We start from the raw sequence: 15,850 nt of genomic DNA, 5'->3' as shown, positions 1-15,850 counted from the left end.
CAGACGTGAAGAAGTCTCATTATTGAAGAAAACTAGATATACTGATTCTTTGTGCTCATATATTCACTAGACTTCTAAAAGAAAAAAAAAAAAAAACCCACTATTGGTTGGGAAATCAGATGTTGGCAATTTAAAGTGTTAACTGAATACTCTACTGGGTGCAGGAAGAGACAAGCTGGGGCTGGGGGTAAAAAAAAAAAGGAAAAAGAAAAAAAAAAAAAGGGAACAAGAAACTATCACCAGTCTCCAGCTTTCACTCTCCTCTTCACCACAGGCTTCCTTTTGTGAATGTCAGCAGGACACCTAAACATCTGTATGTCAAAATCCCAGGAATAAAGTGGAAACAAAACTATTTTCCTGTCTGAAAGTTACTGCAAGTTAAATACATTAAAGGCATCACCACCTTTTTAAGATCTTTTTTCCTTCATATGAACATGTTGAACATACATGACCATCCAGATAATCTGAAAGAAAGCTAGCAACTTATGACCAGTTTCAGAAAACCCAGATGACACATTTCTAGGAAACTTCCTAGTTGTAGGGACCTTCTTAAGAGCAGAGAACAAAACCAGTCCAAATTCAGATGAATCTTTATCAGCAAGAAACAAAGTAGATTGATTAAAGTGTTGCAAAATTGATAAATTAATCACTGGCTAACTATCCCTACAATTCATTCAAACGATTTGGGAGCGTTAGTGGTTACTTTAACATATTTTCTTGCCACTATAGCACTCTTTCACCTGCTATCTGCAAATTTTAAGAGATTTAGAGTAGCCTTGTTCTTTAAGATCCACCCTGGCCTTCACGAACACTATGCAGTCTTTATGTACCCACTGAATGTGCAAATTCCACTGCAATAAGCAGCTGTCCCAAGTGTTAAACTCACTTGATTAGAGGTATAAAAAAAAACTTCTTAGCCAAGGCAGGCAATATCTGGACTGGCATAAACAGAACCTTTACAAACTTCAATTAGCAAAAGGTAATTGCCTGTTCTTCCTGAAGTATTTCTCCACGTGACTCACTCTCCCGTTGCATAGTTATCCAGCCGCAGAAGAGTGCTCTAGGAATTTTAAGCAAATGGAGGCTGTCTAAATTCTCCAGGTTGGTTAGTAATTTTGGAGCTCCAACCTTAAGCAGCCTTAAAAGCAGCTGAAAACTGCAGTTCTGTGTATCTCTTAACGCAGGTGGAGTCAGGAAACCACTTGCCTTGTCAAGCGAGGCATTACCTCACAGGAATCTGCCTACCCAGCACACAGTTTTACACAGCTGAGTATCAGCAGAAAAAGCTGGACCTTTCTGTTATACCTCTCATAAATTTGGTAACTTCACACCACAAGGCAGGAGGAGGTAGAGGAGAAAGAGCAAGATCAGAAGACAGGCTAAGCTGGAAGCCCAAGAAAATATAAGGAATGGACTTAAAGATTTCACAAAACTCAGGGTTTTGTGAAACCGCACTGCAGCGGTTTCTATGCTGAATGCTTGATAGGAAAGTATCCCAGCCATTTTTAAAGGTTTTTAAAATACAAGAGTCAGTCGAAACAGTGGCACAGAAGCAACGATCAGATGTCTCACAGGAATGGAAACTGTACCGAGAGATGTGCTGGGTTCAGGTACTACACCACTCAGGCCACTCTAGGACTCCTCAAAAGGCTACCTCTCCCCATTCTCCTTAGGCACACGCTCTCAAAGTCATCAGAAAGGCTGCATCATATCACGTATCTCTGAAGGCATCTTGAGAAGCTAAAGAGAAGGCACTTGCCAAGCACTCTGAAGAATTAATAAACGGATTTTGGTGACATTTTAATGCTCTGTTCAGGTGATTTTACATATTATTTTGTTAAAAAAAGCACAACCCCCAAAAAAACCCCACTACCAACAAACTTTTGTGACTCCTGCATCAACTCCACAATAGAATGGCTTGCTAACCTTATAACTATTTCATATGCCATAAGTACTGCCTATTAGAATCTGATTTAGAGACCCTTCAGAAGTGGCAAGAACATGGCCAAGTTCCCTAACACTTAAATTGAGAGGTTTAGTGAGGTCAGTCCTGATCTGTAAACGATTCAGATGAGTTTCTCCATCCTGGTTCATAAAGTTCCTCAGAAAGGTCATGGCAGATAGACCAGAAATATCACAAGCTTGAGATTTCTGAAAAATTCAACACGTGTATATTCAACCACTTCAACTTGCAAGCAAGTAAAATACCTTCAAATTGGTAAGGTGACCAAAAACTGTCAGAGATAAGACTCGGCCAAGATCACCATGTCTGTGGGCATTATGCCTTGGCACTGCCAAGTTGCATGCCATGCTTATCTCTTCAAATTTGCCACTTACAGAAAGTAACCTACTCAATACACAGGAAGGAGGTAGATATGGAAACCAAGAATATCCTTAAAATGCCATAATCCAATATTGACTAATAGTAGACTTTTTCGTAATAATTATGTGATTCCACATTACATTTTATGGAGATTTTCCTGATCAGGAAGAAAATGTCCTTAAGAAGTAAAGTATCAGGTGTCGTCCTAGTCTACCAGGTCCTTAGTGAATCATGAACCTTGGAAAAAGCGAAGGCAACTCCCTTATTTGAAAACATCATCTCCAACAAGTTTGAACTTGACTGATTTCAGTTCCGAGACGACATGAAATTCATCCAAGGAGACAAAGCAGTAAAGATCACTATCTTTTACAAGAAGTAACAAAGAAACCTCAGAAATTTGTAGTCCAAAACTGGATACCCACTTTATTTCCAAATGTCATGCACACTGCTCCCTTTTCCTGCTGGGAAAAGGAGTCCTTGAAAGGAGGAAGACAGAAACAGCAGCAAAACCACAAAGAGATGAGAACTTCAAAGAATAACTAGTCTGTGGTGATTCTAGGCCTGATCTATGAGAAGACCATGACCCAGAAGAGGGAGATACACAGGCTTTATTCCAACAATCAGCTCTGAGCTCTCAGGTAGGTTATCAACCCTCCTGCCAGGCGTGCACAGAGCGAGCAGCTTCAGAAGAAAAATACAGATCTTATAAATGTACCTAGCACGTTCCAGCACTACTTAGTTCCTCAGCTTCCCCAAGGTAGCTTTCTATAGAGACAAAAGACAAACCATGAAGCTTTCATACGACAGAGGTCTTAAGATGCATTTGAGGTTGTTTTTTGTTTTGTTTTATTCCTGTGTATTAAATCTTATAGTTTAGATTCAAACTAAATTCAAAGTAATTTAACAAAATTACCTGAACTACAGCAATTTCAATGCATAGATTTAAAATCTGATAGCTGATGTTTATGCCTACATTTACAAAAATGCAATAATTTATGTGAAAAAAACCCTGTCAAACAGGATAATATAGGCTGCCATCAATAAAATACGATCCTAGCCAAGCACTTGGAGGTATTGCTTCCTGCAGTGCTAAACCAGCTTTCTCCATCTCCTATCGCTTCTAAAAGAAATAAGAATATGGTTTCATCAAGTTATGAAACAAAGCAGAAAGTCTCATTTTCTTTATCAGCTGAGGTCTATCAGCTCTAACAATCTTATGGAACACAGCAACCCAAAAGTAATCAGTTCAATTAATTAGCTATAAATAAAATACAACGCATGCTAGTTTCATAAGTGTATTAGTACAGTATGAGTGTTTAAAATAAAATATTTTAGGAGTACATTAAACTCATTAAAAACAATATTTAATTTCCATCCAAAAAGCAGCTCAAGAAGAGTTACAAGAGGAACTAATCTACCGATTGTGTATGAAGTTTACGTTTTTATTCTGATGCTTAACGTGCAATTGTTTAAAGGCATGAAATATAGCCCACTTCAGATAAGCAAGAAGCAATATTAAAAATAACTAATTGCAAGTTTTAGTGATTCCTAGCCAATAAAAATTAATATTATGAAATGTCTTAAGTCCTGAGAAAAAATAGCAATCTAGTCTGTCAATGTAAGTTATTATTGTAGAAACAACCTAAGGTGCTGAACTTTGGCCTAAGCAGAAAGTATTGAAGTTCCACATCTTCATGAATTTGTCTCTAAATTTGGGAGTCCTCCACAGAAACACCAGAAGTGTCTGGTAGTTGGTACACAGCTCTCTGAACTGTTGTGAGCTAAATTCCCAGCTGAGAAAGAGCAGACTCTAAGGCATTCCTAGCAAGCCCCAAGCACCTCTTCCGCAAAAGAGAACGTGAGAAAGCAACATGGATAGACCAACTCCTCAGTGAGAATTTGGTTTTACCTATGTTTTTAAATACCATAAATCAAGCATAAACCTAGGAAATTTTAAAATTCTGATAGAATAGAAACCCTAGAGCTTTCCTATGTCACCTTCTAGCGAAGCAACACAAAGGATGTTGAAACAAGCTAGAACAACTTGATGAGGAAGCAGCAATAGGAACTACACAGAAGAGGGGGAAATAACAGCTTGTGTGGTATTTTCTCAGCTTAAGTCTTCTGAAAACAGAGTAGGTAGCCGCGTTTAAGAGGTTCCTAGACAGAGAAGGATATTGGATGTGAGATGAACAATCACAGAAGGAAAAGTATTCCTAGACACTTCAAGCCAATGCTTTCACTTTTAGTACGAAATAGTTACAAGAGATTCCGAGACAATTACACACACGGAGGAAGCATCCAAAACAATGCATTGTCAGACCAGATTTATCTACCAGAGGCTGACCAAAATTACAAACAATAGAATGACGCAAAGCATCATTCTGAAAAGGTTTTCAAAATGCAAATATCTCAAAAGCTGAGGTACCGGTAATTGATACAAGGATATAGCTCAAATAAAAACCTGGACTGGCTGGACTCGAGTCAGAAGTTAACTGTGCAGCTAAAGTTTTGACAATTATGCTTTCTATAGCTTTTGCCTCCTCTTCCTTCTCCCTTCCTCCCACTCTCCCACTTTTACGGACAGATGTGAAACAATCAACAACAAGAATTAATGACAAAGTTTGCATGTTAACATATTTCCATCATTGTTTTGACAGAATTAATTTCTAAGATGGGCACTACTACGGCTTGAATATCTCTTAATTACTCAACAAGTGAGTTGTTTTCTACCCCTTTAGCAGGGAGCACGTTTGTACTAACATGATTACGAGTCCAACCAAGTGAATAAAACGTTAAAAACTCCTGCCAACTCAAGCAAACCACAGAAATCGTAAATCAGCTTATTTTTACAGTTAATCATCGGGTTGGGAAGAAAAGATTTCTAATCCCATTCAAAAGATCTCAGTTGATGCAAAGGAAAAAGGAAAGAACAAAGTAGCACACAGAGACACTGTTACTCAGCTTGTTTGAGTTTTAACTCTTAGAAACTGTTACACGATTAACATAGGGTGCAAACTAAACAAACTCAACATTTAGACAAGGAAACCCTAAATCCGTGCTCGCTCCCAATCTTAATTCTGTACTCCCAGACACTGCATAAAATCAAAGTGCTGTAGAAAAACAGCATATGGCTATAACTGCAGCAATACAGAACAGAAGAATTTAGCATCCATAATGCTAAAAGCCATCATTTGATCCAACTTCTCCATATCTCAATGCCACAGAAACCGCTTGAACTCCTGTCTGAAGTATTTATTCTCTTTGCAGAGGCAACTTACCTTGTCATAAGTTTTCTTGCCAAGGAAAGTCTACCAAATAGAAAGATAAGGTGTCTCAATGATCCATACCTGTAGTTAGAAATATTTATAGCTTATTCCTACCCTGAATCTATCCCAGTTTCCAGTACTTATTTTGCTCTCTGTGTGTGACAGACTGAAAAAGCCTCTCATATCAAACCTTTACTTCCACATAAGAGCTTGCATCAGTCATTTCACACGCTAGCCTTCTATATCAAGTTAAACAACTTAAGCTCTCCGTGTCTTTGGCTGCAGTTTCAACTCAAATTCCTTTCAAATCTCCAGGCTGACTGACAAAACAGGAGACGCTGCTTTTCCCAGCTCTCTCAAGCATCTTTTATTGCCTCATCCTTTGCACTGAGTCTGGAAATTGAGCTACAAGTCGCATGGCGTCACTGACTCTGTATTATCAGCATTTCAATTCCAGCATCAGTCTCTGCTATTTAAATAAACTAGGCCATAACAGCAAAGAATTATCTGAAGAGAGGTGTGGGGAAAACAGCTGCAGTTCGGCAGAACTCTCGGAAACTCAGAGATCTCCTGTTCTGTGATGTCAGATCAGCAAAACGCGTTTTTCACAGCTATCCCAAAACAGCCAAACGACATGAGAAGTAGACCCTTCACCACTGTTGCTTCAGATGAATGATCCAAACCATCAATATGATTAACTGCGTTACTTTTTTTTTTAAGTGTCTCTATCTCCCCCCGAAGGATGAAGTAGTGCCTTCAGCATTTAGCAGTATATCCTACAGTTGAAGCAAAATTTCATTAAGCAGAGGCATCCTGTAACACTGCATTTTTCTAGCACCATTTTTCATTCACTGTCTCTTGATTTATTTTTGTCCATTATACCATTTTAAGCCCATCCCTAATTAACAAAGGAATGTTGTCTGCCACAAGTCATTCACACAGAGAACTCTTAAATTTCATTCAGTCCAGGAAAATACCTTAAAACAGCCTTCCAGAACCTGCTTAGCTGTTCTCACATGCGAGCTCATAATATTGTGCAACACTGTCCACTTCACCTTAGGCCAGCAGTCACTGAAGGATTATCAAAACCTGTTAATCTGACATAGCTACTACCCATTAGATTATAATAACCTAGAATCTTCCCGACACGAAAGTATAGCCTCAGATTTTTAGCTCCAAATAGCTAACAGCTAAGATGACGTAATGGCCTCCATATGCTTTAAGTCATGCCTAAATTTCCTTTTTCAAATGGGTGTTAGTAAATGCTCGCTAGGACAGAAATCCCACAGTTCATCTGTATCTAAAACTCCCTACATATGAGGGAGTCGCTGACATTCCAGACAAGGCATGTTTGAAGCATGTTTTAGGAAGTGATTTTGCCAGCCAGCCTTCCTGCTACTTTATAATTCCCAAAGAAAAAAGTGAAAATAAAAAAAAAAAAAAAATCTCAACACATTTAAATTATCAGTTCAGCACCAGCAATACAGCATACAGACTGGAATCATTTTAATCGTGTTAGACAAATTAATTGGTAAAAGGAGTCTTGTCCTTTGAATGCTACAAGAAATGCCAACCCTTTACAAGGAGTTAGCTTAAAAGTACATAGTCCCATACTGCAAACTGTAAATGAGCTCGTTTTGGAAAGTAAGTGAACTCCAGTTTTTTAATGCTTATTCCCATCAATTTGAACTCGCAGTTTAGAATCAAAAAATAAAACTCCACACATGAAGAATCACAAACTCAGTAGCATTGCTGATTTTGTGGTACACATGCCCAAGGCCCAACCTCTAGTTCAGTCTTAATAACACCCCCCACACACTCCCAAAGGGCGTAATGACTATTTCTCCCTCAGCAGCCTGCTACATTTTCATTTTGCCCTCCCTTACAGGCAACCACCTCTCCTCTGCATTTGTCTAACAGATTAATAAATTAAACTCTGAATAACCTCAGAGCATTCAACTGTGCTCAGCTTTGAAGTTTGCCACTTCAAACTCAGACCTCAAGACTTTTGCGACCAACGCTCACTTGACTTTCTCCAGCTACATCAGCCGGTCTGACAGAAGTTGTTTCTGCTCTCTCACCCTACTTACAGCCTGAAATCATTACAGCAATAGTATTGCTACTCTGGGGCTGGCATCGAGAGAGGGATTTTGGAGGAAAGTGTCTTCATGCCCTTCTGAAAGGCAGCACTGAAACAGATTCATTAATCATCAATCCTCTCTCACAGAGTGGCAACTGCAAGGCTTGAAATATTAAACAACCCTATTAGGGTGAAGACTGCTGGCCAGATTTCTAAAGTTAGCCCACCTCTAAATATTAGACCAAAAGTTACAATACAATTTACTTGCAAAAAACAGTATTATGCATTTGTACCTTTTGCTGCATTATAAAGAAAGCACAAGTGAGAGAATCTCTTATTCTATGACAGGAACACACTTTCTTCCTATTGCATCTTCCTTTCTTCCCTCCGTATCTACACTATTTTTCCATCTGCCTCTACAAAACCTATTACATTGAAAACCACTCTTCACAGAGCACTACTTAATTCTCAAATGATGTTTGAGGCCTTTCAATTCCATCTTCTATCACTCTGAAAACTTGCCTAGCTATTAGATTCCTCAACTTATCTCTTGAAAGAGAGAAATCAACAGAGTAGTGCTCCCAGCACCCTCTCAGCATCACTTAAACCCTCTCAATTTTCTGTCAGATCCTGCAACGTAAAGAACAAGCTTTCCATTTCCAAGCCACAAAGATCCTATCCTGTCATTCACAAAGTATCAACAGAAAAGACTTGGGAACCTCTTCCCTCAACATGTGAAAGACAATGCACAAAAACAACACTTAAAAAAATTGTATCACTTGCTCTTAGCCAATTAGACCTCAAAGTTCCCCACTGCATCTGAAAGAACACGCATTTACTACAGAGTACTGTCTAGGAGATAACAGAATTGCTCAAAAATGTACGGAGGCAAAATATAACAAGGAACAATCCCCTAAGGACTGCTCTGTTGCCATGGGGCCATTCTGGTGAAAACAAGCAAGGGAATATGCAAAGAACAAAATATGGCTCCTGCAGAAAATTTAGGTTTGGAAGTTGCCAATGAGAGACTGAAAACGCGGTTGCACATGGTCGGGACGCACAATGCGAAAACTAGCGCTGTTCATTATTTAGTCTTAAAGAAGGTTTTTTGAACAGGACATGAAGAGCAAGAGGCAGAAGTAGTCTCGTCTTAACTGGCTGGAGGGGGTACCTGTTGCTCCATTAGAACTGAGACGGGAAATTCTTCTCTTCCCACTCCATGAGGCTGCCTGATATTTCCCCCGCTTTCCCTGCGGACACGTGTGGAACACTGCACTGATGCTCTCATTCCAATTGCCATAGCAGAGAAATACAATACACTATTATACAGTCATCTAAACGCATGCCTGGAACATTTTTTCCAAATCCAAGAATACACAAATGAAAAAAGTTGGATGTAAAAAAACCCACACACTGTTTGAGGTGTTCCCAATTAATTTCAAAGGAACTGAGCACAAAAGAAGATAGCACACTAGAAGACAGGTTCCATAAAAGCAGTGTTACTACCTAAAATATAAGGGCTTTTTTTCTGGTTTATGACTACCTTCTGGTATCTTCTGTTTGAAGAAGGCAAAAACTAGCAAGCAGTACAAACCATCTTCAGTCAAATGCAAGTACAAGTCCACTGTCCCTGAGAGGAACTTTTAACACATATCTAACTTTGGATCCAAGAACCTACTGCAAAGGTAAGCTGAATTACATCTTGGTTGTACTAAAATATCAGTTTCAGAGTCTTCAAAACACTGAGCATAACCACTAACCACTGCAGCACCGTCACTCTAAGTCTGCAGGGACCCTAAAAACATAACTGTCAGATTCAAAGTGGTCCGCAACTCCTTATCCCTACACCAACTATTATACTTTCCTTTATCGACATCAATTCTCAAACACTCAAAACCACTCTGTGTCGAAAGAACATATAACTCAAATTAAATATACTGCATAGATCTGTACCAGTATTCCCATCACAGCACTAGACATGCAGCCTGAGAAAAAGGAAGATACTGTAGACATACACTTTGAAATTGGTTCTTTGGTGCCAAGTGCCATATCTATAGGATGTTTCTTTCATTTTCCTGACAAATAAAATGCTCACACAAGTTTGGAAAATGCTTGTGTAGTAACTCCAGCTGGCTGGATAAGCACATCCACAAAGGACAGAAACAGCAGCAGCGCAGGAATGCTCAGCGCACCACAAAGATGATTATTTACAAGCCTTCAAAGATGACATCCTCTGACTGCTGAGGAACAGCCTGATGAGAAACAGTTGGGACCTCGAGTAAGCCAGATTTGTCAGAAAGAATGCTCCTTTCAAAACCAGCCCTTGAGATGGAATTACATAGCTCTCCATAAAATGATAGATTGCTTCTTTGAAGACACCAGGCTAAATGTAAGCATGACAAAATGTCTCTCAACGAAGCCCCTGGCCAGCAAATAAATCAGAGGACAAAACCAGGTATCAGTCTTGCATCTGAACAACGTGGTCCTGAGCTTAAGAGCGGGTGAAAAGCAAATGAGAGTCTAAGAAGCACCACCCAGAATTGTTTTTAAAAATAAATAAATGCTGCCACACTGCAAAGCACAGGATGATGTTGCAGCAATCATCTTGGGACAAACAAAGCTCTTGTAACAATGCAGAAATTTACAGAGCTATCTATGTTCTGCTCCTCTGCCAGTAAGGGCAAAACATTTAAGAGAACTTCTGAGAGAACACAGTATTTAATCCCCTACAATATCTGTTTGAGGTAGTCTGTGCACTGTCAACACTAAATGTATTCCATAGCTACACACCTGACATTAATGCTGACCTTGCAGAATGCAGTCAAAGCATATTTGAGAAAATTTGAACTGTAGAACAGTGTGTAGATGAAAGATTTAGAAGAGCACCAAAGTAGACGCAAAGCAAAGACCTTTCAAGCATAAGCATGGCCACAACATAGAGTCTATGTTTACAGAAGGAAACTACTATATTAAGCTTGCTCATTTATAAAGGCAGTAAACAGCAATGTAAATACATACGCTGCCACACAGGTGTGGGTATGAAGACGTGGGCCTTGCACACTTCAAACAGTTCGCTATCAAGTACAGTAAAAGGCAGTAGTCATCCTTGTGAGAATCTCAGCATTTCAAATCCTAAATTGAAATTCAACTGGCAGGTATGCACAATTCTCCCCTTCTTACCTCCTCTTAATACCCAGATGAACGTAATAGAAATTATGTGAACCAAAGTTCTGCAGGAAGTGTGACACGTTGAAATAAGATCAACAGAACCACATACAGCAGCACTGGACAAAAGGGGAATGGTCTCTCAGTTTTCCCCTGAAGAGGAAAAGGAAAAAGCTCCTCGCCAGGTAAGACTTTATTGTCTGGACAAACGAAGATTCCGAACACAGCCTCTCTGACAATTCATGGGAACGAAAGGAAGAGATTTGATCATTTAAATACTTTCAGAATATATAATTAAAAGCTTTCTCAAGTTACAAGATGATAACTGGATTGGCATGATTTTCAAGTTCAAGAAGCATTTAGCTATATTTTACCTTTACCAAACCTCATTCAGGAGTTGGTTTTCATTAAAATTACAAGGATGCAATTAAAAAAAGCCCCAAACCCAAGTTATTCATTCAAGCATCTTTAATAGCATATGAAGAACAGAACTATTGTAACTGAAGACAATCTGCAGAAACAAAGCCTCTTAAGACAGCCTATTTTCTGATCCTTGATATTCGTACAGTTCCATCAATCAAAATAAAAATCTAGGTCACCAGTATTTTCAGCCCGGATGCAGGGGAAAAAAAACCAAAACAGCACATCTTAGGAACCAAAGATTTTCAGCAAAGTATGCAGAATATCTGTCTGATAGACATTCTGGTAGAACTTTAATCCTCTTCTACTCCACCCTATTAGTTCACTCCAACTTCAATACCTCTTCAGATACCCCGAGCAAAGCAGTATTTTTCTGCCCAAATAGAACCCTGGACTGACAGATATTTTTTTTATATATATATACACTATTCTATATACACTTTTCTAAATTGGACTGTCTCACACCCATCCACCAATATTTGGAAAATAACAAATCTACCACATAAGATTTGCTCAATGCCTGGAAAGATATACTCTCAGAATTAGGATTTTAACCAGAGCATCACAAATACGGTTTACCACCCAAACCTGCCCTTTGAATGCTATTGTGAAATAAATTGGTATTTTCTTCTCTTTAAATGCAAGAAAAGCATATCAGCATAGAATCCACTGACATCCATGGACAAGATGAAGAATTTGTTAGCTGAGACAAAGATACTGCCTAGAACTTTTCTGGGAAACCAGTTATACCTCAAAATACATGAATAACACCTCAAAAGATAGGGAAGTGATTACCAAGGGTTGTGGGTTCCAGTCCTTTGAAAAGAAAGGAGAGCAGGGAGGGAGCGCCACCCAGGGCTCAGAGCATCTGCCAAGGAGAAAAGAGGGGCTCAGTCAACCCACTTGGACATAGGATGAGACACATCCTTGCCCCTGGGACCATCACACCACCCCTTACAAGTAGTGGACTAAGAAGGCCAAGGGATGGAAGCAAAACAAGGAAGAGTTAAGAACCTGTACGTAGTTATGGTGGTGGACCAGAAGTTTTTAAACAGGTAAGGGGGTATTTCAACCAATAAAGTTTTCAGGACAGTTTTATGTATGTTGTGTTTTTCATGTATTTCAAAGGGACACTGATTCTGATATGTTGCCCCTGGAACACCTGCTGGAATAATTTTTTTTTTTACCTGCTACTGGTAAACACTTCAGAGTGTCCTAAGCAACACAACCAACATTCTTGGCTTTTTGATCCACTTGGTCCTTCAATGACTTCTGGTGTTTTGCTAGATAGCCACAGCCAGCAAGTTACAGGTAAGCCTGAAAAGGTCTGCTTTCGCCACCAGAAGTCAGCCCTGGGCAAGGACTTGTTTGCCACATTGCTGTGCGGTTACAGTGGAAAGCTCATAGCCCAAGGACAGCAAGAAAACAACCAGATCTTTGCACCAGTTTTACTACCTGTTGAGCAGGGCAACTCTTCTACTCACTCTTTCAGCTATTACCCCTTATCACTGGCATGCAACTGAAGTACTGAAATATAATTTGCATCCAAATTAATTTCTATGGAAGCATTTTCTTTCAGCTCACAGTTCCCATCAGTGAGACAGAAGCCATGCATAAAAAAACAAAAGCCAACACTCAGGCACAGCAGCAGGGGGAAAAGTAAGAGGCAGGTACCCTGACTTGGCAGTGGAAAAAGAGAAAAGAGTCTCAACAGACCTGAAAGAAGAGCAAAAGATGGCAAAAAGGAAGAAATTTATCAAAAAAAAAGAATTTTGAATGCTCACAGAATGTTTAACCTCATTTCTGGCAACTGGGAGGCTGCGTTATGAACCATATGCACGACAGAGTGATAGTCTGCTAAAACAATACTACCATGTTTGCATTAAAATTTTCCAATAAGATTTCTCAAAAAAAAAAAAAAAGATAGGAAGAACTTCTTGCCCGTGACATAAAACTCTGGTGGGATTCAAGTTAACCTAGTCTATGCACAACCAACAGCCCAAGTGTGTTTCAGATGACTTACATGACACCTTGCAGGACTTTCTGGGGATCGAGGTCAAATAATCTATCAACATAGTGGCGGCTACTAGCCGTTACCTCCTGCGGAGACAAAAAAAATTAATAAATTAATAAAATAATAAATTAATATCAATTCATATAATGGCAGATAAACAGGAATAGCTATTGCAGCAGTAGGTCTACAAAACCTACCAGGCAAGATAGCAACAAAACCACAGAATCATATTTAAATGTGCAGTACGTTACTGCTGGGGAACATCCACACAGAGAATTAACCCTGTGTTTAAATGTGATTTTAAGAAGATGATGTACTTCATGTGGTAACAACACGTTACGAGTCAAAGCAAGTTAACAGAGTGCTGCCAGCAACTGATATGCTTATGAACAGGGCACGCAAAAGGGGTCTACTTCAGTTATCAGCACTGCTTTGAACTCCAATTTTATTATGTTTAATTACGATATAGAAAAAAACACCACAAACTGCTGAAAAAAAAAAAAAATATTCTAAGAGTCGTTAATGTTGCTCAAGAAGTACCCACAAACAAGCTCTTAAACAAGACATTTTTTCTGGAACTTACTTTATCATAACATATCTACAAATTTCAAGACTGTCCTTCTATATACTGTCCTGCACAACTTCAACAGGGACAGCAGCACAGTATTCTCCATAACATTCGTAACTCCATACTTTATAAGACAAAATATCCTCTTCTCAGCAGCAGGACCATGCTTGTAAGCCAAACACTTAAGCACCAATGATTTGTTATTCCCTTTGAGAAGATCCAAAATTGGAGATGGCAAGCGTTCCAAAAAACAAGGGTGGGAAAGGGGAAGGGAATTTTCCCTCCAGGTTCTCACAAACACGTGCCACGGTGTGTTTCCATTATCTCTCTCTTTTTTTTTTTTCCTTTTTGCCAGCTCAACTTTTTATTATGCTTTTCCCATTTTTTCCTTATGAGTTTTCCTTGAAAGAAGCTATACGGGAATTGTAAACTCTTCCTTGCTTTTGCAAGTATCTACTCTTGGGCTGCATCTGCTCTGGCTTCCCCACCCAGATGTCAGAAGCACCAGCAGCTTCTTGCCGTGGTCTCACATAGCTCTAAAAGAAGAATCACCTAGAGGCAGCAAGACTCCTTTGTCTCCAGGAATACTGTTAAAATACGCCAAATAAATTCTACAGATAAACTTCCACCATGCAACGAAAGACAATATTTTTGAGAGCAGCAGTAGACTTTCATTTACCTGATCTATGTATTTATATGCAAAAGTCTTCTGGACTTCAGAGATCCCACTGCTTTCTGCTTCTAAAATATCCTGGCTTTCACCCTATCAACGACTAGATTTGCAATATGTAGAAGGGCATTCATATCCAGGCAAACAAGTTTTTCAGGTAGTGCCCAAAAATAAAGAATTTATCAACATCATCAGTTTCAGGGTTCTTTTACCTCGTAAGAAATTCTAAGGGAAAAAAAAAAAAAAGGAAAAAGCCCAACACCTCAGCTCTTTTAAGGAGTATCCACGCTATACCTTTAGCATTGTTAGTCCCTGATAAGCAGAAGGACTGGGCGACCAGCACGGGCTGTTCTACTTACCCTCAGCTTCCCCCACGGAGGGGACACCCGTGGCGGCTGTCAGCCCCCTTCCCTGCCCCACAGAGCCCCCCACACCGGCCTCCTCCCTGCAGCCAACCCCAAGGGGGGCCGTGTCCCCAGATCCCGAAGGGTTCTGAGGAGAAAGGTCCGCGTTTCGCCGCCAAAATACCCACCCGCTTGCCAGCCCGGGCTGGGAGAGCGTTGCCTCGCCAGTCACCGACGGCTTCTGAGGGGGACCCCGCTCTCCTCGGCAGCACAGCCCGGCTACCACAGCTCGCAATAACGCCTCTTTTTGCTGAAGAGGAGTTTCGAGGCACCGAAAACATTCACGGGAGGGCAGCTGCGGAGCGTGACTCGTGTCATCAGGTAAGAAGACGCTCAGGAGAGCCAGCACCCCTAACGAAAATGGGAACGGGCTCCTCGGAAACGGGGAGCGAAAAGCCGTTTTGAAGAGAAAACCACCTCTGGGAAGAAGTTGTTGCGAGGTGGGGGGTGGGGTGGGACGAGGGACCGTGCGCCACACCGCCGCCCGTGCCACCCCACAGGGCCCACCGCAGCCCGCCAGGCCCGCTCCCGGCGCCGGGCCCCCCGCCACCACACAAAGGGGCCCGGCAGGTGCCGGGAGCACACACACACACCCCCCCTTCACACACACCCACCCCGCCAAGGCCAAGGTCAGGCCGAGCCCGGCGGCGGGCGGGCGCCCCCCCAGGCGGCGGCGGTGGTGGCGGCGGCGGCACTCACCGAGAGGACGCTCATGCGGAGCGGCGCCTCCAGCACGCACGCCATCTTGGCGGAACGCAGCAGCAGCAGCAGCAGCAGCAGCTCCGGCGGCGGCGCCCTCCCTCCCTCACGCCCGCGCGCGCGCCGCCGCCGCCGGCGGGCAGGGCCTCATGGCGGAGCGCCGCCGCCGCGCGCCCGGCGAATCGGCCGACTCCGAAAGCCCCGCTGCCTTCCGCCAGCCCGCCGCCACCGCGCATGC

General features: G+C 41.2%; 1 protein-coding gene across 4 annotated transcripts in view; it reads right to left on the bottom strand.

The window, feature by feature from the left end:
- ARMC8 (armadillo repeat containing 8) overlaps positions 1 to 15,850 on the bottom strand; it is a 75,726-nt gene extending 59,876 nt beyond the window's left edge. For all 4 annotated transcript variants that reach the window (XM_074152912.1, XM_074152913.1, XM_074152916.1 and 1 more), the window contains exons 1-2: positions 15,613 to 15,850; positions 13,281 to 13,357 (exon numbers count right to left, since the gene is read on the bottom strand). In XM_074152912.1, coding sequence (XP_074009013.1) covers positions 13,281 to 13,357; positions 15,613 to 15,657 — 122 coding nt within the window. In that variant the 5' untranslated portion in view covers positions 15,658 to 15,850. The remainder of the gene's footprint in view (positions 1 to 13,280; positions 13,358 to 15,612) is intronic.

This window comes from Numenius arquata, chromosome 9, assembly GCF_964106895.1.
Source record: "Numenius arquata chromosome 9, bNumArq3.hap1.1, whole genome shotgun sequence".
In the NCBI taxonomy this organism is placed as follows: Eukaryota; Metazoa; Chordata; class Aves; order Charadriiformes; family Scolopacidae; genus Numenius; species Numenius arquata.
The sequence above is the reverse complement of the archived record's forward strand: the minus strand, read 5'-3'. Positions and strand labels throughout refer to the sequence as shown.